The sequence below is a fragment of the Strongylocentrotus purpuratus genome, unplaced genomic scaffold, assembly GCF_000002235.5.
Source record: "Strongylocentrotus purpuratus isolate Spur 01 unplaced genomic scaffold, Spur_5.0 spur5_scaffold_3, whole genome shotgun sequence".
NCBI classification, from domain to species: domain Eukaryota; kingdom Metazoa; phylum Echinodermata; class Echinoidea; order Camarodonta; family Strongylocentrotidae; genus Strongylocentrotus; species Strongylocentrotus purpuratus.
The window spans coordinates 28670812-28698482 of NW_022145609.1; the positions used below are offsets into that span (position 1 = coordinate 28670812).

The 27671-nt window shown below is 39.1% G+C and overlaps 1 protein-coding gene across 1 annotated transcript; it reads left to right on the forward strand.

Moving 5' to 3' along the window:
* On the forward strand, positions 1-26799 carry LOC592433 (fibropellin-1). Its single transcript, XM_030995870.1, has 16 exons — positions 1-58; positions 2951-3064; positions 5348-5458; positions 6824-6940; positions 8498-8614; positions 8992-9105; positions 9503-9616; positions 10626-10745; positions 11535-11648; positions 19246-19359; positions 20518-20631; positions 21229-21339; positions 23365-23556; positions 24223-24295; positions 24654-24723; positions 25113-26799. Exons 1-16 carry the CDS (start codon positions 1-3, stop codon positions 25191-25193), a joined length of 1734 nt encoding a protein of 577 aa, XP_030851730.1. The 3' UTR covers positions 25194-26799.
* The last annotated feature ends 872 nt before the right edge of the window (positions 26800-27671 follow it).

Sequence of the window (27671 nt, forward strand, 5' to 3'; positions counted from 1 at the left end):
ATGGAAGATCCAGTTAAGCACATGCCTGACATTTTTTCTCCTGGCGGCATCGAAGATGGTACAAAGGGAATGAGTTAGATATGTCCTAGGTCATACTGAAAGGATAATGACTACCCGGGCTTATTATTGATTTGAAACATATGAGTGAATGGGTTTGAAGAAACTTTCAGATAAATCTTCACAATAGGCACTCTCTGATGTTCAACATTATAAATTTGACAATATTGGACATGTCAAACAAATAAACTCAGAAATTTTACTAATTTTACTAAGAAGTAGTAGTAGTAGTAGTAGTAGTAGTAGAAGTAGTGGTATCAGAAGTGGTAGAAGTAGTAGTAGTAGTAGTAGTAGTATATAGTAGTAGTAATAGAAGTAGTAGTAGAAGTAGTAGTAGTAGTAGTAGTAGTAGTAGTAGTAGTAGTAGAAGTAGTGGTGGTGGTAGTAGTAGTAGTAGTAAAAGTAGTGGTAGTAATAATGATAATAATACATTTGTATAGCGCAGCTTTTACACAAAATATATTCACCTGCGCTGTTTCAGAGCTCCTTTTTTTACTAAATTCTACAACATAAAAAAAAAGAATCTCTCGATTGAACAAATATGTTTTCAATTTGGATTTGAAGACATTGAGAGATGGAGAGCTTCGTATTTCTATTGACAAGCTATTCCATAGTTTGGAGGCAGCAATGGCAAACGCGCGTTCCCTGAGAGTTACCTTAGTTTTGCAATGGGGAATCTGGAACAATAATTTCGTATCAGGACAATTACCCCCTGGGCAATCACCCCCCCCCCCCCGGAAAATTACCCCCAGGAAAACTACCCCCGTAGGACGATTACCCCCCGGAAAATTACCCCCCGGAAAATTACCCCCCGGAGAATTACCCCCAAGGACAATTACCCCCCAAGGACAAATATCGCCCGGAAAATTACCCATGGAAAGTTACCCCCCGAGGACAACTACCCCCGAGGACAACTACCCCCGAGGACAATTACCCCCCGAGGACAATTACCCCCCAAGGACAACTACGCCCGAGGTCAATTACCCCCCCCCCCCCCGAGGACAATTACCCTCCATGGAAACTACTGGGCATGGTGGCTCAGTGGTTAGAGCGCCCGCCTCATGAACGGGAGGTCGTGGGTTCGAACCGCGGCCGAGTCATACCAAATATTTTTTAACAATGGGACCTTCTGCCTTCTAGCTAGGCGTTCAGCATATTAGATTGGAGAAGGGCAGTAATATAATATTATGTTATGCAGGGCCCGCTGGAAGAGCGGTTTAATAACTGAAGTGGCTACCCTGGGTAAATAAAACGTTATTATTATTATTATTATTATTATCATTATTATTACCCTCGAGGACAACTATCCGCCAGGAAAACTTCCCCCGAGGACAATTATCCCCGAGGACAACTACCCCTCCCCCCTTCGAGGACAACTTCCCCCCCCCCCCCGAGGACAATGACAATCACCCCCGAGGAATTTATAACACTGTGAAGTATAACGCAAGCTTCTCTCCAAATTGCTATTTACAGGTAATTGCATAAACCCTCATTTTCTTTGTTATTTATGAAGTTCATTTCAGTCTTTTCAAATTATTCAATTCGATATTGGGGGAGGGGTGGAGGTTGCCCAATTTCCCTGTAGTTTTGCTACCGAGTAAAGAATAGAAATTAAATTTCTTAGAAATTGAACAATTCATTCCTCGCAGATGAGTACGCGTTACAGCCTCTCTCACCATCAACGGCACAACAAAGAAATTAGGATGTAAGATTTCCTTTATGCCCCCTCTGTAACTTTTTTAATCAGCTGATCGTGCATTTGTCTTTGTATGTATAATGGGCCCTCATCCACAGGGCCGTAGCCAGAGTTTGAGTTTGTTTTTTTGTTTGTTCGTTGTTGTTGTTGTGGTTTTTTTTGGGGGGCACATACATGTATTCGATCGACGTCCTGGGGAGGGGTCTAAAAGGGTTCAACCGATCTTTGTGTCTCTCAATGTGTCAGATCGTCTTTTGCTATTGAATCCTGATTGTCCACGGGCCGGGGTAGTTGTCCGCGGGGGGTAATTGTCATCGGGGGAATTGTCCTCGGGGGGTAGTTGTCCTCGGGGGGTAGTTGTCATCGGGGGGTAATTGTCCTCGGGGGGGTAGTTGTCCTCGGGGGGTAATTGTCCTCGGGGGGTAATTGTCCTCGGGGGGTAATTCCCCGGGGGGTGATATTCCAGGGGGTAATTGTCCTTTGGGGATAGTTTTCCGGGGGGTATTTTTTCCGGGGGGTGATTGCCCAGGGGGTAATTGTCCTAGAACAGTTCAAGAGTATTAATCCACCACAACATCACCAACAAGAGTTCTTTCATTAACCTTAATAGGCCATTTCGAACGGAGTAATGTTGAACCGAATTCGAACATATTTTTTTCCGAGCTGGGAAAAAAAAGTATTTAGATTTTCAAATCTGTCCACAAGTAATCAAAACATTGCTCAAATTGAAAAGCTGCCGAAATACCTCATCAACTAAATTTCTAACAATATAAAAAGCCTTTTTTACCCACAGTCTTCCTTCTCATTTGCCAAGTAAATCTGAATGAGCATACCTATTCCCCCCCCCTCCTTATCGTTGCCATAGAATTTAATAATTAACTTCCACGAGCCCAGAATAGTAACTATGACCTTCTCACAATGCTGCTTTTAGTTTCGTTTAGAATTAACCATAGCTAGCTCGAAACAAAGGAACATAACAGGAATGCTACACAACACTCCAAATAATCCTTATTGATGGATTCGTACCATAAAATAGTCGTAATGTCTCTGCAACTCAAGGCCATCACAACATCGACACATAGCCCGGCAAGGTTTAAGAAGGATTAGAATTTAAAAAAAATCTTCAAATGTTACCATTTTTCCAAAATATCTTTGACTAATCGTCATTCCTTCATTTATGATTATTCTCATTTACAGAGGTCAGGCAGTGTGAGATGTCTCCATGTCAAAACAGTGGCACGTGTATCGACGAGGTCTACGACTACGAATGTGTGTGCATTGATGGATATATGGGAAAGAACTGTGAAATATGTACGTATATCAGGACCAGTGAATATGAACTGCTTTCTATTGATTGCTCATCTAGGAGAAAACATGATTAACCCACTGGGAAATATTCCAACGAATCTCATCAGTGAATACAATGATTGCATCATAGTTAATGACAAATTATTCAGTGAAAATTAACAACACTGGTCTTTAGCCAGAATGCCTCTTGCATAAAAGTAATCAAACTACGCTAATTCAGGAACTCTTAACGCAGGTATTAAAATTCAATTTGCTGATTGGCTACTGTTTTCATGATATTCTAATTTTAGTTTTCCATGTACTATACTTATATAGTTGTCAATAGTGTAAATAAACATACTAGGTATAAGATAAAAGAAGGACTTTTCATTCATATAAATCAAGAGTTCAGAGTCGTATCAGTTTGTATTGTTCATTGTAAAGTTGTAGAAATATACATGCATCAATCAGTTGAAGTAAGTTAAATTTATTTTCAAATACTATTAAAATCATACGATGAGAAATTTCACTTTCTTCGATTGAAGGTCAATTCTGTTTTGTGTATCAGTCATTAGTTTAGAACACAGCAATATGATATTTATGTATAATTGCAGCAAAGTCAGAGCGCTTCTTGTAACCCATAGTTAGTTAGTCGAATTGTAGGTGACAAATTAGACAACCTTCTCGTCAACCATTCATCAACCCATTCGCCACCAATATGTTCACTTACTCGTCACCCTAATCGTCAGCCTATCCGTCAACCATTCGTTCACTTACTCGTCACCCTAATTGTCATCCTATCCGTCACCCATTCATTCACCTACTCGTCACCCTAATTGTCAGCCTATCCGTCAACCATTCGTTCACTTACTCGTCACCCTAATTGTCAGCCTATTCGTCACCCATTCGTTCACCTTCACGTCACCCTTATTGTCAGCCTATTTATCACCCATTTGTTCACCTAGTCGTCACCCTAATTGTCACCATATCCGTTTCCCATTCGTTCACCTACTCGTCATCTACTCGTCATCTGTATTGTCAACCCAGTCGTCCCTCATTCTTTGACCTACTCGACACCCTAATTGCCAGCCTATCCGTCACCCAATCATTCACCTACACGTCACCCTTATTGTCAGCTTATTCGTCACCCATCCGTTCATCTTCTCGTCACCCTAATTGTCAGCCTATTCATCACCCATTCATTCACCTACTCGTCACCCTAATTTTCAGCCTATCCGTCACCCTAATTGTCAGCCTATTCGTCACCCATTCGTTCACCTTCACGTCATCATAATTGCCAGCCTATCCGTCACCCATTCATTCACCTACTCGTCACCCTAATTGTCAGCCTATCCGTCACCCTAATTGTCAGCCTAATCGTCACCCATCCGTTCACCTTCTCGTCACCCTAATTGTCAGCCTATTCATCACCCATTCATTCACCTACTCGTCACCCTAATTTTCAGCCTATCCGCCACCCTAATTGTCAGCCTATTCGTCATCTACTCGTCATCTGTATTGTCAACCCAGTCGTCCCTCATTCTTTGACCTACTCGACACCCTAATTGCCAGCCTATCCGTCACCCAATCATTCACCTACTCGTCACCCTAACAGTCAGCCTATCCGTCACTCATCCGTTCACCTTCTCGTCACCCTAATTGTCAGCCTATCCGTCACCCTAATTGTCAGCCTATTCGTCACCCATTCGTTCACCTTCACGTCACCTTTATTGTCAGCCTATTTATCACCCATTTGTTCACCTAGTCATCACCCTAATTGTAACCCTATCTGTTACCCATTCGTTCACCTACTCGTCATCTGTATTGTCAACCCAGTCGTCCCTCATTCGTTCACCTATTTTTCACCGTAATGTTTATCCTTTTTGTTCGCCGACTCGTCACCTACCCGTCACCCTAATTGTCAGCCTATTCGTCACCCATTCGTTGATCTACTCGTCACCCTAACTGTCAGCCTATCCATTACCAATTCGTTCACCTAATCGTCATCCTGTTTGTCAACCCAGTCGTCCCTTATTCGTTCACCTACTTGTCACCGTAATTTTCATCCTATTTGTTCACCGGCTCGTCACCTACTCGTAATCCTAATTTGCTTTCATTCACGTACTCGTCACCCTAAATGTTAACCCACTCGTCATATTTATTATCACCTCTTTGGCACATATTTGTCAGCCTACTCGTCTTTCCATCCATCAACCTACTGGTCAACCCAAAAGGTAGTCGTATATACTAAAAGATATTTTTATATTTAGAGCCTAAACCTCTCTTTAAAATATTCTCTCTTTTCAGCTGAGGATGATTGTCTGAGTAACCCTTGTAAGGAAGGAGACTGTCTTGACGGGATACGAGAATACACATGTGTCTGCACACCCGGATATACAGGAGTAGACTGTGAAGTTGGTTCGTTCTTATCATTTTTATAGAACAATTATTTGCAATTTCGCGAATGCTATCCGGGGTGGGGGGGGGGGGGTGAAAGGCCAGTACCCCCACTGTTTATTTCAAATCGGTACCCCTTTGTATTTTCTTAAGAGTTTCACTTTCGTCGAAGCGTCTTCTTTTACTTCTATTTTACTCAAACTTTTATTCATGGTAACTCATTTAAAAAGTATTCAACCTTAGGGTTGGTATTCTCGAAAGCGGACTTACTTTAGGTAAAAATATTCATATAACAATTAATCAAACCATTTCTGTATTTATATTTCAAATAATCGATGAATGCAGCAGTAATCCATGCCTTAATGGAGGATCATGCGCTGATGGTGTGAATGGATTTACTTGTTCCTGTGTTTCTGGTTTCACCGGCGAACGCTGTGCTACAGGTAATGTATCTACAGGATACCGTCAGCAATAAGCAATGCTAAAAAAGTTAATCTTAAAGCCACACTGTACTACTTGTAGCTACTTGCTCCCTCTATATAGAAAACTTCCCCAAATCGATGCGAGGTCCTCCATAATCTTGTTTTTATGCTAATTGAGAGCTGAGTTAATGAGACAGCCACCTGTCAGTGACTTAGCTGGGTGTTCTAATTCCTTCTGGCTGAACTAGTACAGCCGGCCTTTAAGTTAAAGGCTTCGGAAAGCCATGGCGGACTTGTATAATTGAGTTTCAGACATGACTTGCCTCTTGAAATGGTAAAGGATAATGGAAAACAAGAAAACGATCCTCCTGTAAGCATCCTTTTTTATGTATCATTATTCTTAACCGTTTCTGTTTAATATGGCTTCTTGTGTGGGAAGGGTCACATAATACCAGCAAGAAATCAAGAGAAACAATAATTTGTTACATGTGTCTGCACACCCGGATATACAGGAGTAGACTGTGAAGTTGGTTCGTTCTTATCATTTTTATAGAACAATTATTTGCAATTTTGCGAATGCTATCCGGGATGGGGGGGGGGGGGGGGGGGTGAAAGGCCAGTACCCCCACTGTTTATTTCAAATCGGTACCCCTTTGTATTTTCTTAAGAGGTTCACTTTCGTGGAAGCGTCTTCTTTTACTTCTATTTTACACTTTCCTTACAACATGTGTTCACTTGAATAACAAAAATGACCAACTATTTATGAAATGGCTATTTTAGCGCTCATTTCCAAAAATGAACAGTGCCCTTTCTTCTTGTATCACTTGTCCATCTTTACAATCAAATTTTCAGGACCCAACTGCTATATATTGATTTCAGTGAGTGTACCATTTTAGCCCTCGTCTTTTTTTTTTACACTAGACATCAATACATGTACTAGTATCCATGTGTTTCTTTGTATTAGATATCGACGAGTGTGCTAGTACTCCATGCCTGTTTGGAGGAACATGCATAAATGACATTGTAAATCAGTGGAGCTGTGATTGTCCTGTAGGCTACACAGGAGAGAGATGTTTAAACGGTAAATATATATTTACAGGTAGCGAATAGTTAATCGTATGATATTCAACGTCATACATGTTAAGTACCGGAATAGACTGAATACGGAAAAATCTTACAAATCAATGTTACTACGTAATACAGTCCATGTTTTTAAAAAGGATTAAACAACCTTGAGACACGGAGTCTACTTGGTCCACCTCGTACCGTCTCAGTCGTGCTAATGCTAATAAAAAACAAACTTAAATCCGCTTTCAGAATGTGACATGCCATTTAGCAAAATCAAAGAAGTAAACAAACGAAGTACATTTACTATATAACACATGTTTATGCCCTTTTTTGTGGATAAACTGATCAAGGTGATTGTGGTAAGTAGGAATTTTGTAATCATTTTTGCAAAAACATATCAAATCAATAATTGTACACATCACGTACGATTATGATTTCTCATAATGGCCTAATATAATTTCATTTAAGTTACTACATGCATTAAATATTTTGTCCCATCATCATATATATGACTATATGACTCCTTTAAAGTAGATATTCATTGATTTTAAAATCTAACTTTATTTTCATTATTGCAAAGTTGAAACTTTGATTCGACAAGGTTATCAAAATTCAATGCTTGGAAACATTCGAAGTAACGATTATTATAAATTTAAAAACGCCTAAATACAGCCCCGGCATAGCACCTGAAGAGCTCTCCGAACGCTGCTGAGATGTGTGAGATCACAGTATGGACATGACTTGCACAAGCAGACGATGTCCCATTACATCTCACACATTTTCAGTGCCTGTGTTTTCATCTTCTCTTGAGTTCTTTCTCTTACTTCACTACCGTCAGGCTAAATGTATAATCTATTGCCTCACTCTAAACCCCGCGCATGATTTTATTTTGATGACAAATGCAGCGATACAAAAATAAAGGAATCTGTCGCTTGTAAACAAAATAAGACGCCATTGTATATTCAGCTGCACACATCGGGGTATGTTCGGCGTTTAAAAAGGGAACAAATGCCGTCTTTAATATCATTCCGGGGCTTTTCAATTTGGAGGTCTGGTTTCTTTGATTGTTAATTAACCCCTATCCTGTGTATTTACAAGCAAAAGATTTTAGTTATCAGAATCGGGTCATATCCCCTTTTGAATGGTTTGACATGCCATTACATTTATATACACTAAACTCATTATAATTTGAGAAATAATAGCTTTGCAATTATGTTCATTCTCTATGGGATGTCGTCTGCTTGGGCAGTGTTGGTCCATATAGTGACGTCATTAAAACATCGTTATTTCTCAGGCGAATCTCCCGTATATCCCAGCTGCTATGGAGGTGGTTGTATTTGTATTTTTATAAATCACCCGATATGTAGTTGACCTAAAACTTGTCCGATGGCCATCTGTTAGCTTACCAGTTTCTAGTGATACATTAGTTGACATATTTGTGATCTTCTTTGAATTTCACCTTTAAGCAACAACAACATTGTCATTGGCTAGATATTGGTTAAGAGTATGGAATAAGTTTGAAGTTGGTACTATTTATTAGTAACGTTTCCTTTCATTTTCAATTTTACAGAAGAGAATGAGTGTATGAGCAATCCCTGTCATAGCGAGCACGCTTTTTGTGAAGACAAAATCGCCAGTTTCAGCTGTCATTGTTTTCCTGGTTATATTGGAGACAACTGTGAAACCAGTAAGTATAGCCGTATTTGTGGTTAGTTTCAATCGTATCCAAACACACAAATATCACGATTTCCATAGAATTTAAAATGAGGCTCCTCACGCTTATCCTCAGTCACCGTGGACAGGGTTCTTAGCAGCTTGATTGTGACCACATCGCTGATGTTTACGATGCCATCGCGCTTACCCAAGTTTAGTAAAAACATAATACGAAATGAGTTAAACCACATTACTGTACGTTCTAAGATTTATTTTGAAAGAGGGGAAATTATACATACCCACTTCATGGATCCTTTGTTCTTTCAATTATATTATTCATGATTGCAGCATTTATTAACTGTTCTTTATTAACGTCTGTCGTTCCGTTTATATTTTGTATTTGACTTGCAGATTATCAAGAGTGCCTGAGTCAACCCTGTCTCAATGGAGGAACGTGTACTGATGGTATCAATTTCTTTACATGTAGCTGTATGGCCGGATTCACCGGTTCCTATTGCCAACATGGTAAGAAGAAAAAAACACCCCACGCTACTTCTTTTATCTCATATAATTTACATATAGCCATATTGTTACAGCGCTATATATTACGTTTCTAGAGCACTTTACCTAGTAATTATTGTTACCCCGCTCATTAGATTAAATTGCTAGTCCGCACAGGAAAGTGTACACGCTTCGCTCCCTGGGGAGTATTCGTTAGACTTGATAGACCTGTTCGTTTGTATGTTTATTTTAATTCCATTTAATTTTTCATCAAACTGTTTGCCCAATTCAAACTTTTATTCATGGTAACTCATTTAAAAAGTATTCAACCTTAGGGTTGGTATTCTCGAAAGCGGACTTACTTTAGGTAAAAATATTCATATAACAATTAATCAAACCATTTCTGTATTTATATTTCAAGAAATCGATGAATGCAGCAGTAATCCATGCCTTAATGGAGGATCATGCGCTGATGGTGTGAATGGATTAACTTGTTCCTGTGTTTCTGGTTTCACCGGCGAACGCTGTGCTACAGGTAATGTATCTACAGGATACCGTCAGCAATAAGCAATGCTATAAAAGTTAATCTTAAAGCCACACTGTACTACTTGTAGCTACTTGCTCCCTCTATATAGAAAACTTCCCCAAATCGATGCGAGGTCCTCCATGATCTTGTTTTTATGCTAATTGAGAGCTGAGTTAATGAGACAGCCACCTGTCAGTGACTTAGCTGGGTGTTCTAATTCCTTCTGGCTGAACTAGTACAGCCGGCCTTTAAGTTAAAGGCTTCGGAAAGCCATGGCGGACTTGTATAATTGAGTTTCAGACATGACTTGCCTCTTGAAATGGTAAAGGATAATGGAAAACAAGAAAACGATCCTCCTGTAAGCATCCTTTTTTATGTATCATTATTCTTAACCGTTTCTGTTTAATATGGCTTCTTGTGTGGGAAGGGTCACATAATACCAGCAAGAAATCAAGAGAAACAATAATTTGTTGGTAAATATTTAAATCATTACAAAAAGAGTATGTGTGAAACATTATACCTAGGTACAACCGTCACACAGACCAATATTGTCAATGAAGTCACAAATTAGGCGCCAAGTGGGGCGGCCTCGAAAGCCGACCTGATCGGGAAGCGTTGCTCTTATTGCAAGCTAAGAGTAAGAGCTTTAAGAGCTTGGGTACAGCTTGTTTTATAATGAAATCATAGAAGTGGATCTTTTATTGGATGGTTGTAGATATTTTGTCTTGTTAAACACGATCAATATTTTGCACTACACTTACTTAAATTAAATGAGACTCGTTCAAATATGACGCGGTGAACCACCGCTAATATTACCGTCACGGTTTTTTCAAACTTGTAAATGAATCGCAACTAACCGCAACAATGGTCCTACGCGTATGCACTTAGCTCTGTGTTATAATCACGACACAGAAATATGACTCATATTACACTTTTCATCCTCATTATAAAAAAAGCAGCCGCGGTTTTACCGCGCCATACACAACGCGACTCAATGTTATGTTGTATTTTCTTTCAGACCTCGGTTCCTGCGCACTGATGTTCCATCCATGTACCAACAATGGCTTCTGTGTGGATCAAGCGAATTCATATAAATGCATCTGTGACCCAGGATACACGGGAGATGCCTGCGAAGCAAGTACGTCTTGTAACTTCATTTTCCTCGAATGTTAAAACGATTATTAATGACTTTCCAGGTCGTGACAAAGTAATAACATTAATTTGCATCAATCTATACTTTAGATTCCAGGGGCGGATCTAGGGGAGAGGGGTTTTGGCGGTTTAACCCCCCCCCCCCGGGCGGCCAAGTGAGAAAAAAAAGGGGGAAGAGGGGAAAAAGGAGGAAAAAAAGTAAAACGGCGCGATTTTTGGAAAATCCTGCATCCGCCACTGGGTCAAACCACCCTCTTGGCAAAAAGCTAGATCTACCCCAGGCTTCTTTATTTTTCTTTTCATTCATGAACTCTTCTCTACAATAATGACCCTCGAGTAACTCCTTGACAAATCATTTCGAGTTGAATAGATTCTTCTCGTATTTGTGTACCTTGGTTGATGATTTTTTTTTAAAACCAGGCCTGTAGTCACGGTAATGTCAGTAAAGTATCAGGTCTCAAATAGCCTCAGAAGCAGACGTGTCAATTCAAATACAGAAACAATGGCCTGTCTTCTCTGATAATTAGATATCAAGTTAAAACCATGCAAAAACATGGGCAAACAAAATTTCCGTTTCGGTTTAATACAATTTGGAGTGGACTATTAGGCTAGTATTATTATTATTATCATGAGATGAACGTGGACACAAAATGCTTGAAATGATCTTATAAACTCGACAGGGCATCAAGATTAACCCCTGTGGGTAAGAAAGACATTCACCCTGATTTTATTACAAAATGACAAACTATTTCGGGTTGTTTTATCCTTTGTACAGATATTGACGACTGTTCGAGTAATCCTTGTGAGAATGGAGGGACATGTATCGATGATGTAGCTGCTTACTCGTGTCTTTGTCGAGAGGGATTTGTAGAAACAAACTGTCAAACAAGTAAGGTCTTCAATCACATTTATTTATTGCCAAAAGAAATAAGAGAATAATCATGTAGTGCAGCCATTATATCAAAGGTAGTTCTTAGTGTCGACCTAAAGCAAACATTATTAAAAGACTCATCAGTATTATTCTTTTGTTTCTTTTACACTGCATTCATGTAATCGTTTAGTAGTTTGTATTTTTCTTAACACAAACAAAAACACTCATATATATATATATATATATACATCTTACAGAGTCATTAGACGGACATATGAAGTAACAAAAATAGTCATTATAAAGTAGACATGGTCATTAGCAGGACTTGTGAGAAGAAATACAACATGGATACATTGTTTGCCATTTTCTCAACATTTATTCCACTGGGGATAGAATTTCCCCCTTTCAAACCGTCCAACAATTAATGTCACAATCAAATAACAGAAATGCAATGAAATTAAAAAGGGGCGATATCTGTACCCGCACTATTGTACAGGGAAGAGGGGAGAGGCTAAATAAAAACGAGATACTAAGTAGGGGAACCCGGGTCACGTGACCAACCGGGAGGAAGACATCCAACCGAAGTCCCAGTTTCCTGAGATTACGGATTCCCCTAAACAACCTCTCCTACTGAGAGCCCCTCCTTGCCATTGGGCAAACCGCTCTCCCCTGTTATGAACAACAATTAACATAAATATCAATAGCAATAAGCAACCTTGACAATTTTCAACCCCAAACAGCCAATACAAACCATTTTTTTTTTTTTTTTTTTTTTGGCCTCTTAAATAGTTTTGCCTGTTTTGTTTTCTAAATTGTTACTTTCTGCCATAAATGGACGAACAATTAAATGAAATGATGTTATCTGTTGTCACTTGGACCCATTCAAACAAAGCAAACTATAGTCATCTCTTTAAGGGCATTTATCAAAAATACTAACAATTTTATTTTTATTATTTTTCTCCATCGGTTCCAAAACCTTAATACCAAGCCAGGTGCTTAAATTCTCTGCACCATTATCACATTTTATGTGACTTTGCCGAGCAAAATTGAAATGAACAATTACGATCTATGAATCCACGTTAAATCAATTAAACACGATCACTATGTTGAAGACAATAATAACATGTTTGCCCGTGTACAGTCGAGCTGCACAGCCTCAAATAAGATTCAGTCATTAGTCGACTGTCCTATTTTGATCGAACGTCTATTTACATGTACACCTTGTATTCATCTGTACAATCCACTGTTATCTTATTATCTTTGGCATTATTCCCTAAACTAGAAATATACATGTAGGTATACTTGACGAGCTGCCATACCAAAACCAACAACAAAACAACCATGATAGCAGCGTCAACGAGCCATATCATGGTCCAAATCAGATTCTGCCTTGTTCTATTGACATGTGCATGTATATACATTATGCAATGATCTGTCTGTCCTATAATCTCACATATTATTTCGTCTGTCATCCCTCTTGCTTTCCAATACACCCAAATAACACAATAATACACTTCAATTATTGTGGAATAGCCTGACAACGACTACTGAGAGCCGGCCGTTTATTCAGTATGAATGTTTAACAAACATTTCTTCTCGTTTCCTTCACTGGAAACCGTTTCCTTCACTGGAAACCGGACCTATCATGGTCCAGGATAAAAAACCAGAGATAAAACTCAACGAGCATAAAAACTCTGGAAAACCTTATTCAAACGCAGTCATGTAACAGTACATGACACAACGCACTTTTATTGTAAATAAAAGTTGTCTCGTTGAAAGCTCAAGCTAAAATGATTCAATTACACACTAATTCATGCCACGCCCTGGTCTCCGTGGCAGAATTAGCTCGCACACCTGTACGAGCTGCCTATGCGTATTACATTCCATCGGGGCACAGCCCCGGACCCAACATAAAGATGCATTCATTAACGATACAAACAACATTTGTCTGCTATACAATCGTACCGCAGACAAATAATATTATATTCAGCTTAAATGTTAAAGTGTTGAGTCGCAAGACTCACGTGCATTATTTTGAGGGAGTCATTATATTTAAACGGCGTTTTCTCAGAGATTTCAAGTTTTAAGTTAACCCAGCCATTCGAGCCGCCGTTGCGAAACTCTGTATCAAAATGTCACATCCACTGTCCGACAGGTGTATCCCGTCCCTGTTAAAATATTGGTGTTCTTGCGCGATGAAGTTGTGCATGATGAACGATGCATTGTGCATGCGCCTGATCTTTCTTCTACCATATTTGTTCAGGGATTTCCTCACCTTATTAATCGCTAATTGCGAATGCACTGTACGGCCATATCCATAGTAGAACAAACGAGGTATTATGCTTGAAAAATAAATATGGCACCCCGGTAATAATTCCCGGGCTGTGGTGAGGGCATCATCTAATGCCTGTCGACATTGCTTGGCTCCATAGCGGCCGAGGTCGTTCGAACCCACGTGAATGATCATGATGGTAGGAGCTGGGTTGTACCTTAGTAAGTCCTGGAGAGCTCTCGGAAATTCGTGTAGGGTTAGGCCGCCTCTGCCAAACCATTTAACCTCGCTTGCATTTACTCTCAGGTTGTGGTTGCCTGTCCAGGATGCCCTCTCGCCGGCTCTCCTGACGAAGCTATCCCCCAATAGCCACAACCGTTGGGCTCGAGTACCTGTGGTGAAAACAAAAGAGTTCTCCGGGGAAGTATACATGTACATAATTCTTTTCGCGATCATATGTTTATTCATAGTCCACCCTATTCGACTTGTTTGTAGTTAAGGTTAAAACGAGCATCATATTGTGCCCGTGCTATAATTTGGTAAGCACGATAATCGGTTTCTTATTATTTGTTTATTATTTATTTATTTTTTATTTATTTATTTTTACACTGTATACATGACTTTTTGAAAACTTATGATCAACTACAATAATTTGCTTCATGTGAGAGATGAGGAAGAGCACTCTCAATTTTATTAATGTAAACTACAACCTTCCACGCTATAACCTTTGGAAGGAGGATATCTCTATTCTAATATGACTAGGGTCTTACATAAGACCTGTAGGCCCCGCTGCGCCATCGCCCCATCTCTTTTATTTTTTCTGTGGGTAATCCATTCAAGGCAGCAATTGTGGCAGCACCAATACGAAATGAATGAGTGCCATAATGGGCTGATTGCACCCCTGAAAAGATCAACACCTTAATCAATACTGCTCTAAATTAATACCTGGTTAATGGGGCCCCATTAGCATGGCAAAACAAAGGGCCATGGGTTTTGGGTCTCAAGTTGAGAAAACTATACATTGCGGCAATTGGGCAACTGTTGTGTATGCCATTCTTTCTTATGCAAAAAATTGTTAATTCTCCATATTAATCTGTTTTTGAGAATCTTATCTTTACTAGCATGAAACGCGGCGTGCTTTTTTTCATGTGGATGTCGTCAGTTGACCATTGCCTAGGCTGAATGATTGTAACCCCGTTAAGTTGTTCCAGAAAAGACAACCAAACTTCGAGGTCAGCACGGGCTCCATCCGTTAAACGCCGTGAACCCTTTGACCCGTCTTCTGTTTTCAGGAGATCTATTGACCTCCTTAGGAACGCTCTACCTGGCCGTACGGCTCGACAAACAAAATTCAAGGATCCTATTAACGACTGAATATTCCTCAGATCCAAAGACTTTTGTTCTAAGGCCCTGCGGATTTTCTGTTTCAAGGCTGCTACCTACCGTCAGGTATCCGAACTTGCATGACGCTGGTGTCGACCTCCAGGCCTAGATATGTCAATTTTGTACAGGGCCCTTCCGATTTTCCCATAGCCAGAGGGACACCTAGTTCACTGCCTACTGAGCGAAATTCGGTTATTATTCCTAAACATTTAATACCTCCTGCATTTGCCGACCCTACTGCTAAAAATCGTCCATGTAGTGAACTATCCTATCTGTTCCTAGCCTGTCCCTCACACAGAATTCTAGAAATGAGGAGAATTTTTCGAAATATGCCGGTGCGCATCGGATCCCCATTGGTAAACACTTATCTACGTAATACTTCCCTTCGAATTTTATTCCTAATAATTCAAAGTCCTGGGTTGATATGGGTAGCAGTCTGAATGCAGATTTTATGTCTTCTTTTGCTAACTCAGCCCCTATTCCCGTCTTAGAAACTAAATCTACGGCAGTATCATAGCTACTGACTTATTCTACTTTGCATGCGTCATCGGCAATGAAATCATTAATCGGGTACCCTTTCGGATAGGATAAGTGGTTTATTAGTCGGAAATCCCCTGGGTTCTTCTTCGGGACTAAGCCAATTGGGCTTGCTCTCAAATTTTGAAGGGGTCTTTTCTCGTATGGCCCTGCGTAGCGTCCCAAAGTAACTTCCTTATCGATTTTCTTTTTTGTCGCTACCTTATTCTGATCTGCCGATTTCAAATTTGGTAGATCATCAGGCAACCGAGGGCCGTTGTAATTCAATATGAAGCCCTGGGTGAAACCGGTTACTAAGAATTGCGCTGCCTTTTTATTGGGATATCTTTCTAACTCTGCTACTAGTCTTTCTACTTTAATGGGAGATGGAGCTAGTGAGTGTAGTTGATGATCTTGTACCGACTTTACGTTAACATTATTATTATTGGCCATTGATGTCCCTTCGTTATATTGATCCCCAGTATTTAAGAATTACTAGACTATCTAGGCCTACTAGATCTGCTTTATGCGGTTTGGCTGGTGATCGCCTCCCGGGCCCGCGGGCAGGTAACTTTCCCGAGGCCGGTATTGCCGCATGCCAAGCATTTGTGGAGGAATTTGCACTGCTGACGCTCACATTTTCCATGTCTGAAGTTAAGTGCATAGCATACACCGGGACCGGACTGGCGAGCTCCGAGCTGGCGGCCGCCCAGCCGGCGGGCTGGTTGACTCCAGTAAGCCTGACTTTTGGTGCCCGATGTTCTGGGAAATTGGGACTGAAATGGTCTGGGCCCGCCTGGCCTCCCCACTCTTGGAGGCTTAGCCGTGGGGGTTCCTATTGTTGTTAATGTTAGTCTAGGCGCCCCACCCCCTACAACGTGCATGAGCCACAACTCTCCATCGATACTAGCCCACGATCTTTATTAGATATTAATTTACGGGAGCGAAACTCCACATCATAGTCCCGCCATCCGTACCCTGTGTATTTGCTCGATGCCGACCGTATGAGCTGGCAATATTTTAGGATCTCTTGTGCGAAGTTTGGATGTGCCTGCAAATAGACACTCGCAAATGTCAAACAGGCGTTTGTCCACGCCTCAATATTGTAGATCTTGTTTCTTGCTGTTACTATTGGTTTAAGCATGAGTTGTTGTCCCGTTTGAACTACAGTAAAACCCGATTGACACTGTTCCATTGGAACGTATCCCTGCCCTCGAGCCGTCATCCCCTGGTTGCCTAGTAACCCGTATGATCCCCCAGGTCTGAATTTAGACCTCCATCCCGCCCTGGTACTATGGAAGGGAACGATACGGTAGGGACGAGGGCTGAATTGGTCTCTATGCTTTCATTAGATCTAGGCCTAATGCCTGTAATGTCAAGCTGACGGTTGTTTATCGTAAACTCACCCGGTTGTGTCACGACCGAGGGTCGTCCCGACGACTGACTGGGTGTTGCTGCCTGGGCTGCAGGCGCCTGCTCCACCGTCCCTGGGCCGGTCACTGGCTGATCTTGCGACACCGACTCCCTTGGCATTGACCTTGACGTGTATCTCCCTCTCCTACTACTAGTAGGCCTAGAGCTAGTAGTACTAAATCTAGGCCTTGTCACTCTCGTGCTGGGTCCTGTGGTAACACTAACATTCCGTGTTGATGCTCTGGTCTCGCGATCTTTGCGTTTAGTCGTCTGCCCGCCTCTTTTCTTCCCCATTGTCACTGTCAAGTTCGGGCTTGATCGAGCGCGATAGTCCGGTTTAGTTTATAGAGTAGATCTAGACTTGATCTAGAGTCTAGATCTATAGATCCCCTTTAGTTTATGTATCCAGAATAATCACTTCCAGAGTTATACCAGGCGATAGTGTGGGCTAAACCATCCTCGACGAGCCAGCACGGTAAAAGTTGTCTTGGTAATAAAATTGTTCAAGTGTAGACACCTAAAAAGTATAGGTCTACGTGTATATTCCTGTTCCTACGTGAATATTCCTGTTCCTAAAATCTGGGAGAACTAAAAGAAAAACATCCAACCCCAGTGGAACTTGTTGAGTATGTGAGACGAATTCAGTTGTTGTGCCGCGCATGCTAACTTGGAATGCGCGCACTTTACCGGTATCACGCGCGATGCGCTTAACTAATAGTTTCTCTTTTGACCTTTCTGCACTTTGCTAGCGTAAACAACTTTGACCCTGAACTATATTGTTTACGTTGCATTCTCTCACAAATGCGCTGATTCGATAACTCGAATAATCGAAATTTTCGCGTCCTGTTAAAGGTGAAATTCAAAGAAAATCACAAATATGTCAACTAATGTATCACTAGAAACTGGTAAGCTAACAGATGGCCATCGTACAAGTTTGAGGTCAGCTACATATCGGGTGATTTATAAAAATAAAAATAGAACCACCTCCATAGCAGCTGGGATATACGAGAGATTCGCCAGAAAATTACGATGTTTTAATGACGTCACAACAGGGACCAATACTGCCCAAGCAGACGACATCCCATAAAGAATAAACATAATTGCAAAGCTATTATTTGTCAAATTATAATGGGTTTAGTGTATATAAATGTACTGGCACGTCAAACCGATCAAAAGGGGACATGACCCGATTCTGATAACTAAAATCTTATGCTTGTAAATACACAGGATAGGGGTTAATTAACAATCAAAGAAACCAGCCTTTCAAATTGAAAAGCCCCCGGATTGATATTAAGGACGGCATTTGTTCCCTCTTAAAGCGCCGAACATACCGCGGTGTCTGCAGCTGAATATACAATGGCATTTTATTTTGTTTACAAGCGACAGATTCCTTTATTTTTGTATCGCTGCATTTGTCATCAAAATAAAACCATGCGCGGGGTTTAGAGTGAGGCAATAGATTATACATTTAGCCTGGCGGTAGTGAAGTAAGAGAAAGAACTCAAGAGAAGATGAAAACACAGGCACTGAAAATGTGTGAGATGTCATGGTACATCGTCTGCTTGTGCAAATCATGTCCCTGCTGTGATCTCACACATCTCAGCAGCGTTCGGAGAGCTATTCAGGTGCTATGCCGGGGCTGTATTTCAGCGTTTTGTAATTTATAATAATCATTACTTCGAATGTTTCCAAGCATTGAATTTTGATAACCTTGTCGAGTCAAAGTTTCAACTTTGCAATAATGAAAATAAAGCTAGATTTAAAATCAATGAATATCTACTTTAATGATTGAACAATATAATTACTGCCCTCTACGAACGTTTGTAGGCAGAGGAACCTGTTCGTTTGTATGTTTATTTTAATTCCATTTAATTTTTCAGCAAACTGTTTGCCCAATTCAAACTTTAATTCATGGTAACTCATTTAAAAAGTATTCAACCTTAGGGTTGGTATTCTCGAAAGCGGACTAACTTTAGATAATAATATTCGTATAAAAAATAATCAAACCATTTCTGTTATTTATATTTCAAGATACCGATGAATGCAGCAGTAATCCATGCCTAAATGGAGGATCATGCACTAATGATGTGAATGGGTTTACTTGTTCCTGTGTTTCTCGTTTCACTGGCGAACGCTGTGCTACAGGTAATGTATCTACAGGATATCGTCAGCAATAACAAATGCTATAAAAGTTAATCTTAAAGCCACACTGTACTACTTGTAGCTACTTGCTCCCTCTATATAGAAAACTTCCCCATCGATGCGAGGTCCTCCATGATCCTGTTTGTTTATGCTAATTGAGAGCTGAGTTAATGAGAAAGCCACCTGTCAGTGACTTAACTGGGTGTTCTAATCCCTTATGGCTGAACTAGTACAGCCGGCCTTTAAGTTGAAGGCTTCGGGAAGCCATGGCGGACTTGTATACATGAGTTTCAGACATGACTTGCCTCTTGAAATGGTAAAGGATAATAGAAAACAAGAAAACGATAATCCTCCTGTTAGCAGCCTTTTTTATGTATCATTATTCTCTGTCGTTTCTGTTTTAATATGGCTTCTTGTGTGGGAGGGGTCACATAATACCAGCAAGAAATCAAGAGAAACAATAATTTGTTGGTAAATATTTAAATCATTACAGAAAGAGTATGTGTGAAACATTATGCCTAGGTACAACCATCACACAGTCCAATATTGTCAATTAAGTCGCAAATTAGGCGACAAGTGGGGCGGCCTCGAAAGCCGACCTGATCGGAAAGCGTTTCTCTTATTGCAAGCCAAGAGTAAGAGCTGTAAAAGCTTTGGTACAACTTTCTGTTAAATGAAATCATAGAAGTGGATCTTTTATTGGATGGTTGTAGATATTTTGTCTTGTTAAACACGATCAATATTTTGCACTACATTTACTTAAATTGAAAACTCGTTCTCTACAATAATGACTCTCGAGTAACTCCTTGATGAATCATTTGGAGTTGAATAGATTCTTCTCGTATTGTTTCGTCATCATGTGTACCTTGGTTGATGATTTTTTTTTTTAAACCAGGCCCGTAATCACGGTAATATAAGTAAAGTGTAAGCTCTCACATAGCCTCAGAAGAGGACGTGTCAATTCAAACACAGAATACCACCCAATGGCTTTTCTTCTCTGATAATTAGATATCAAGTTAAGACCATGCATACACAAGATGAAAGTGGATTTGTTGTTAATGCTTGACTTTTCAAGATTAACCCTGTGGGGTTGGAAAGACATTCATCCAGATTTTATTACAAAATGACAAACTATTTCGGGTTGTTTTATCCTTTGTACAGATATTGACGACTGTGCGAGTAACCCTTGTGAGAATGGAGGGACCTGTATCGATCTTGTAGCTGCTTACTCGTGTTTATGTCGAGAGGGATTTTTAGAAACAAACTGCCAAACAAGTAAGGTCTTTACAATCACATTCATTTATTGCCTAAAGAAATGGGAGCTTAATCATGTAGTTCAGCTAAAACATCAAAACTACTTCTTAGTGTCGTCCTATAACAAACATATTACAAAGACTCATTACTATTATTCTTTTGTTTCTTTTAGACTGCATTAATGTAATCGTTTAGTAGTTTGTATTTTTCTTTACACAAACAAATCCACTCACAGACATATGAAATATGTTTATATATACCAAGAGAGATGAGAAGGAGAGAGAGGGAGTGTGGGTGTGTACGTGTGTTACAGCGAGAGAGACAAATTGATAGTCGAGGAGTAAAACATCCACTTGAAAATATATTCAAGTACGACACATGTATACGTAATTATGTAACTTTTAATCTAACAGAGATAATTGCAAATATACCACTAAAAATAAACACTTTATATTCTTATAAAATATATTAAATCAAAAAATAATAATTATTATTATTATTTTTTTTAAATAATAATAATATTTATAAACAAAATTAAACATTTTTAAAAATGTGAGTGTAGGTAAAATGATCATAGAGCATTATATAGACATTGTACGTACCCTTCCTATATTACAGGATCGAATGAGTGCTTCAGTAATCCCTGCATTCACGGACAGTGTGTAGACTATCATAAGAGGTACCAGTGTCGATGTGACGCTGGTTATACAGGGTCTTCATGCGATACAGGTAAGAATCCAATGCACTCTCCTAGGGTTTTTAATTCCATACTTAAGGGCCCGAATTCACAAAGGAGGTTTGTCGACAAACCTCCTTTTGTTTCGCCAAACCTCCTTTTGTTTTTAACAAACCAGGTTTGTAAAAAAAACGCGTAAAAACGCGTCATCTGACGTATGAAAATCAAGGTTTGTCGACGAACCTCCTTTGTGAATTCGGGCCATTATGTTCATATACATTTGCATACATCAAACTCTGTGTACAAATTTGAAAGGGAACTATTACAATCATACTATTTCAAATTGTATTTGAAATTCCAGTGGAGAATCAAATCACTTTGTCACAGGCACCGTGCATCTTCGTGAAGTGTATGTTTTCTTGCTACATGTAATATCATTATAATGGCTTACACCCAGTAAATAAGATTGTTTGATCGATCTGTATTGAAAAACAAGTCAGAAAATATCTTGGAACCTGCGGGACTTGAACCTGCATCTACTGCTTGCCGGGCAGAGACTCTACCACCAGGCCATCACTGGTACATGGCACAGTCACGATGAACTAGAACAAATACCTAAGCTCTCCTGATTCATTCTGACTCATTAATATTCATTAGTCCGCCATAGGACAATAATTTTTATTAATGTAATGCTTCCTGGGAGAAATTTCAATTATTTAAACACATTTGTGGCTTACACCCAGTAAATAAGATCGATTGATCGATCTGTATTGAAAAACAAGTCAGAAAAAATCTTGGAACCAGCGGGACTTGAACCTGCATCTACTGCTTGCTTACTGGGTGTAAAGCTATGGTCACAAATCAGAGCAGCGACCGACCGATCAGTAGCCTGCTCGGTCGCTGCTGGAATTAGGCATCGCCCAGCGATTACGTCGGTGCCCGGTCAGCGACCGCCCAGGCACCGAGCGTATTTTGGGCGGCGACTGAAAAGTGAGCAGGCGCCGCCCAAATTTAAACTCCGCGCTAAAACTTCAGCGGCGACCGAGCGATGCCCTAAAAACGAGCGGTGCCTGGGCGGCCGCCGCTCGGTGGCCGGGCAGCCGCCGGGCAGAATTGGTTAAAAACTCGCCGCTCGGCCGCCGAGCAGGCTACTTTTGGGTTATGTGACCATAGCATAAGCCACAAATATGTTTAAATAATTGAAATTTCTCCCAGGAAGCATTACATTTATAAAAGTCAGAATGAATCAGGAGAGCTTAGGTATTTGTTCTAGTTCATCGTGACTGTGCCATGGACCAGTGATGGCCTGGTGGTAGAGTCGCTGCCTGGCAAGCAGTAGATGCAGGTTCAAGTCCCGCTGGTTCCAGGATTTTGTTTCTGACTTTTTTTTCAATACAGATCGATCAATCGATCTTATTTACTGGGTGTAACCCACAAATATGTTTAAATAATTTTGTTACAGAATATTGAGTAAGCGTTACTCGCGGAAGAAAATGTATGACTCCTTCTGTACTTACATGCGAAAATGAGACTTAAATAAAAAAAAATAGTAGATTGCAGAACCACCTAATTCATTCGCACAACGAACTCACATGTGTAGATCCTTGATAGGCATACAGGAACAATTTGTTGTTGGGTGTGCAAATATCTCTTGCCCGAATATTAACTTTCCAGTTAATGTAACAATATTCCATGCTCATCATTGTTCTATGACTTTTCACTTCCAAATTAAGACCTTCCCAAATTTCATTATTTCATTGTTTACTAAATTGCGTGCTACCTACTTGACCTAGGTCAATATGTTATCACTTGACAAAGTCAGTGCTTCATTATTCATTTACTTACGTTATTCGGATCTCTGAAGCATGTACTGTATATTCTAAATCAATTCTGTAACGATTAATCAAGGCATATCGAATACATTGTAAATTATTGTAAACCATTCGTCTGTCTGGGGTTAAAATGCAAAAATAGGAAGGGTACAAACCGTTTATTTGTTACATTTTCCAGTATAATTTTAAAGGCAATATTGGGAGTACCTCTGCATCAATTAATGTCTTTGTTCTGTATACATACAGAACTAATGTGTTCACCCCTAAGTGATCCACCAGAAGGAACAGAATTCACCAATCCGACAAATCTATACTTCTACGGTGACGTGTTGACTGTCTCATGCCGTGATTCGTCAGCTTCTACTCTGTGGATCTGCCTTGGTACTAACACTTGGAACAAACACGAGCTAGTCTGTACAACAGACTCATCAAAGCAGAGTAAGTAGATTACATACTAGGTCTCAACTCTCTCTCACCTGCTAACCTAAGCCCAGGGCCCTGTTTCATAAAACTTATTATCAATAACAGCTGCCATAGATCTTTAACACAACTGCTCACAACCAATCAGATGCCACGATTTTCAGTAGCTTAAAACAGTTATTGTAACTTGATATTGACAACAAGTTTTAGGAAAAAGGGCCCAGGTATACCTGGCCTTGTCTGTTCTAGTCACGATGTTTATTCATAAATAATCGAGAAAACGTTTCCATGCTGGCACGAGATATCCTGCCGTGATATGTAGAGCAGTAGAGCATTTTCTCCAGCGCGATCTAACACAATTTTCTTTAAACAACTTTTTTTCCCCAGTTTCCCCTGCTTCGAATTGATTGCATATCCATCTTAGATCTAATTTGATATTGCAGATGATTACATCCATCAAGATTCAAATTTATTCATAAAAAATCCAATTGTGCTGGCCAAAAAATCATTTCGGTTGAATAGATTTCACAGTCGACTTCAAAATAGGAAATATTTAAAGCTAGTCAAACTTACTAACGTCCAAAATATGTAATAGCTATGGTGATAGTATACCCGGGGTTTTCCGACAATACATTTCAAGGATAGGGCAACAAATTATGATTTTTCTTGATGTCTTTTCTTCAGCTCTGGTAATGATTTCTGCATTGCTTGGAGTACTTCTCATTGTCTTCATCATCACATGTGCTTTATACATAATGTAAGTATTGATTGGCAGCTTGTAACTATAATCATCATTCTTTTATCGAAAAAGTCCTTTTGTAAAACCAAAATGTTTTTAAAATATGTCATAATCGCGTACATTACTCCTTAACTTTAAAAGGACTATAGGCTTTTTATTAAGTTTTGATGACTGGAGGATAGATGCTTTCCCCATACGACCGATATCCCTGGCACTTATGTAAATTAAATGCCCAAAGATGCTTTAAACTTCTAGAAAAACAAATTAAATCGGCTGGAACAATAATCGTCGAAGGATAATTGCATCGTATCGTATTTCGGAGTACCCGTTAGAATTGAGTATATTGGTATCAATCGTTATTTTTCATTCATAATAGATATCGTCATCGGACTGGTTCTGCTAATCTGAATACGATCAACAGCTCCGTTCGAATGACAGGAGGAGAGGTATTTATAGTTACCCATTACATTAAGGCCGAATCAACCTTATGTATTAATCAGCCATTGTGCGCGTACAAACCTAAAGGTTCTATGAATAAAGCTAATGTTCTTTTAGAAGCGTTCTGTATTTCAAAACCAGTAAACCAGTAAATTATAAACACAATGAAAATTACACTATACACACTAAAGTGAGACGTCTTTCCATTGTTAGAAATAACATCTATCATTGTTTATTTACATTACAGTGGTCACAGCAGACTGTGTTCATAATTTCCAACGCTAATGTTTATAGTTGAAATGCCCAAAATGCATAGAGCACTGAGTGGTATCCACCATCTACAAGTATTAATTGTCGTATAATATTATTAACTGGAGAAATTCTTTATTCTTGATAGGTTCAGTTTGGTGGAATCAGTAATCGAAGCTTCGAGAATGATAACCGGCCCTCCCGCCCGCCTTCCTATACCGAAGCGTGACCCCTGTGAAATACCTACTTATACCGACACAAAGTGACCCCTCGACGACTTTCCTATTCCGAAACTTAATGACCCTTTTCAAAAATCTTCTTATACCGACCGACCGACACTTAGTGACCCCTGCCAACCATTTTCCAATTCAGAAACTTAGTGGCCCATTCCAGAAAATCTTCTTATACCGACATTTAGGAACCCTCAAACGTCCTTTCGAATTCGAAACTTAGTGACCTCTTCCAAAACAACTTCTTATTACGACACTTAGTGACCCCTTGAGACAATTCCTATGTAGAAACTTAGTGACCCCGTCCAAAACAACTTCTTATACCGACACTTAGTGACCCCTCAAACCGCCTTCCTAGTCCGAAACCTAGTGACCCCTTCCGAAAACCTTTGTATACTGACCGACACTTAATGAGCCTTCCTGTTTGGAAACTTATTGACCCCTGCCAACCTCTTTCCTATTCGAAAACTTTGTTTAAATTTGAAGAAAATAATGAAATATTTACTATTGAACAACAAAATATTTACTCAGGAGCTAACCTCGATTAGCATGTTGCTATTGTCAGCTCTAGTTACCAAATAATATGTATGTATATTGTATTGACTAAAAATGAAGGTATATGTTGATGATTCGGTAATAAATTCAAACTTCAGATACGTAGTTATGTTTAAATTGAGAATCAGCCGAAGCTGAGTAGAAAGCGGTGGGTTTGAGAACATGCATTGAATTTAATTCATCAAACCATATAGGCCTACATGTAAAAAGAAAAACATTCAATAGAAAAAAGAATAAACATACAAAATAAAAAGCAATTATATGGTCAGGACCACAAAGAAGCAGATTGCTCATAAAAACGCCACCACTTAACACAAATTAAATACGATTTAGTCACCATACCCACTAAAACACACACACGCACATACAAAATAAATCATACCTACACGAAATACTGTATTTACTTGCACGTGAATCGATATAAGCTTTTTGGCGTCCCTTAACGAATAATGCATTAGAAATATATATTACGTTCAGATATATTCGATTTATCAAAACTGTACATTTTTTGGATTACTTTGAATTAAAAATTTATTTTTATATTGTGAGATTTTGTTTTATGTTGACCAATATGTATATAATGCACGGTGGACATTATCATTACATTCTCCGTATGGGATAAAGGTATTTCTCAATATCATTGCTGAAATATATTAAATTGTAAGTTTATAGTAATTTTTTACTGAGGAATGAGATTTAGAATGTGTACATCAAATATTGGGAATAGTATACGAAATTGCAATTATGTTGTAACCAATTTATAATCGGAATAAAGCTTTAATAAGTCTTTTCATTCTTTTGACATCAAATATTTTAAAAATAATTATGAAGTATTGCGTTCTGTCTATTATGGTATTCACTTGTTGTTATATAATATAACTGTTTTGGCTATTCATATGTTATCGAAGTTTGTTAAACCAACAGGATAGTGCATTACTTTGGTTGAAATTGTGTTTTTATGTTCATTCTCACAAATTGTTATCCTCTGTTGATGCATTGTTGAAATAAAGTAGTCACTTTATATATCAAGCGATTTAAAGGAAAACAGTATATTTGCTCACACGGTATCTTTATTTTGACGGTGTTTTTTAATACGGTTTTATCTTTTTATCTGCCGATGCATTATTCAGGTATTTTAATCTGCTTGTATCGAGTGATTAAAGACAAAAATGTTATTAATATTTCTATCAACTATTACTTTTTGATTATCGCGTTTTTTGCGTTAATATGTATTAACCTAAACTAGATAAAGTGATATATGTGAAATTGATCAATATTTTGGAATAGAAAACGCAATCTTCATTACAAATCACCGTCATATGAAATTCTTTGCGCAGTCGTTCGCATTCCCATATGCCTTTTTTTTCATTAATTCTTCTTGTCCTAGTCCATTCTATTCTGCCGTTCATAATTTTGTGAAGGTTGTAGTTATTAATTGAATATCTAATTGAAAATGATCCAAGCTGTTTGTCTATGAGAAAGGAAATATCACTCGACAGACTTCGATAAAACAAACTGGCAACAATGTAAAACAAGAGGCTGTTAATTGACGAATAATTTATTCCATTCTTTTTTTGCTCGTCATGAACAATTCAAGTTACATATATTTAATGCAAACTACATGAGGGTTTTTTTTAATGTAAAATTACCATACAATATTCAATTTTGACGCTGTACGTAAATAAACATTACCAAGTGGCTTTTTTTTATAGATGAAATTAAGGCACACGTAATTTATACCCCATATTGAAGCAACATAATGTCAATGCGATTATACAAACGTTTTACATTCAATTTTCCTTTGCTAGCAATGGAGGTCATTCATTCTTATTTCAATAAGAAAACTCTAACTCGAAACAGTAGTTTTATTGTAGACTCAATTTCATCTAACCACTGCTCATAGGGGAGTAGTAACTGCTAAA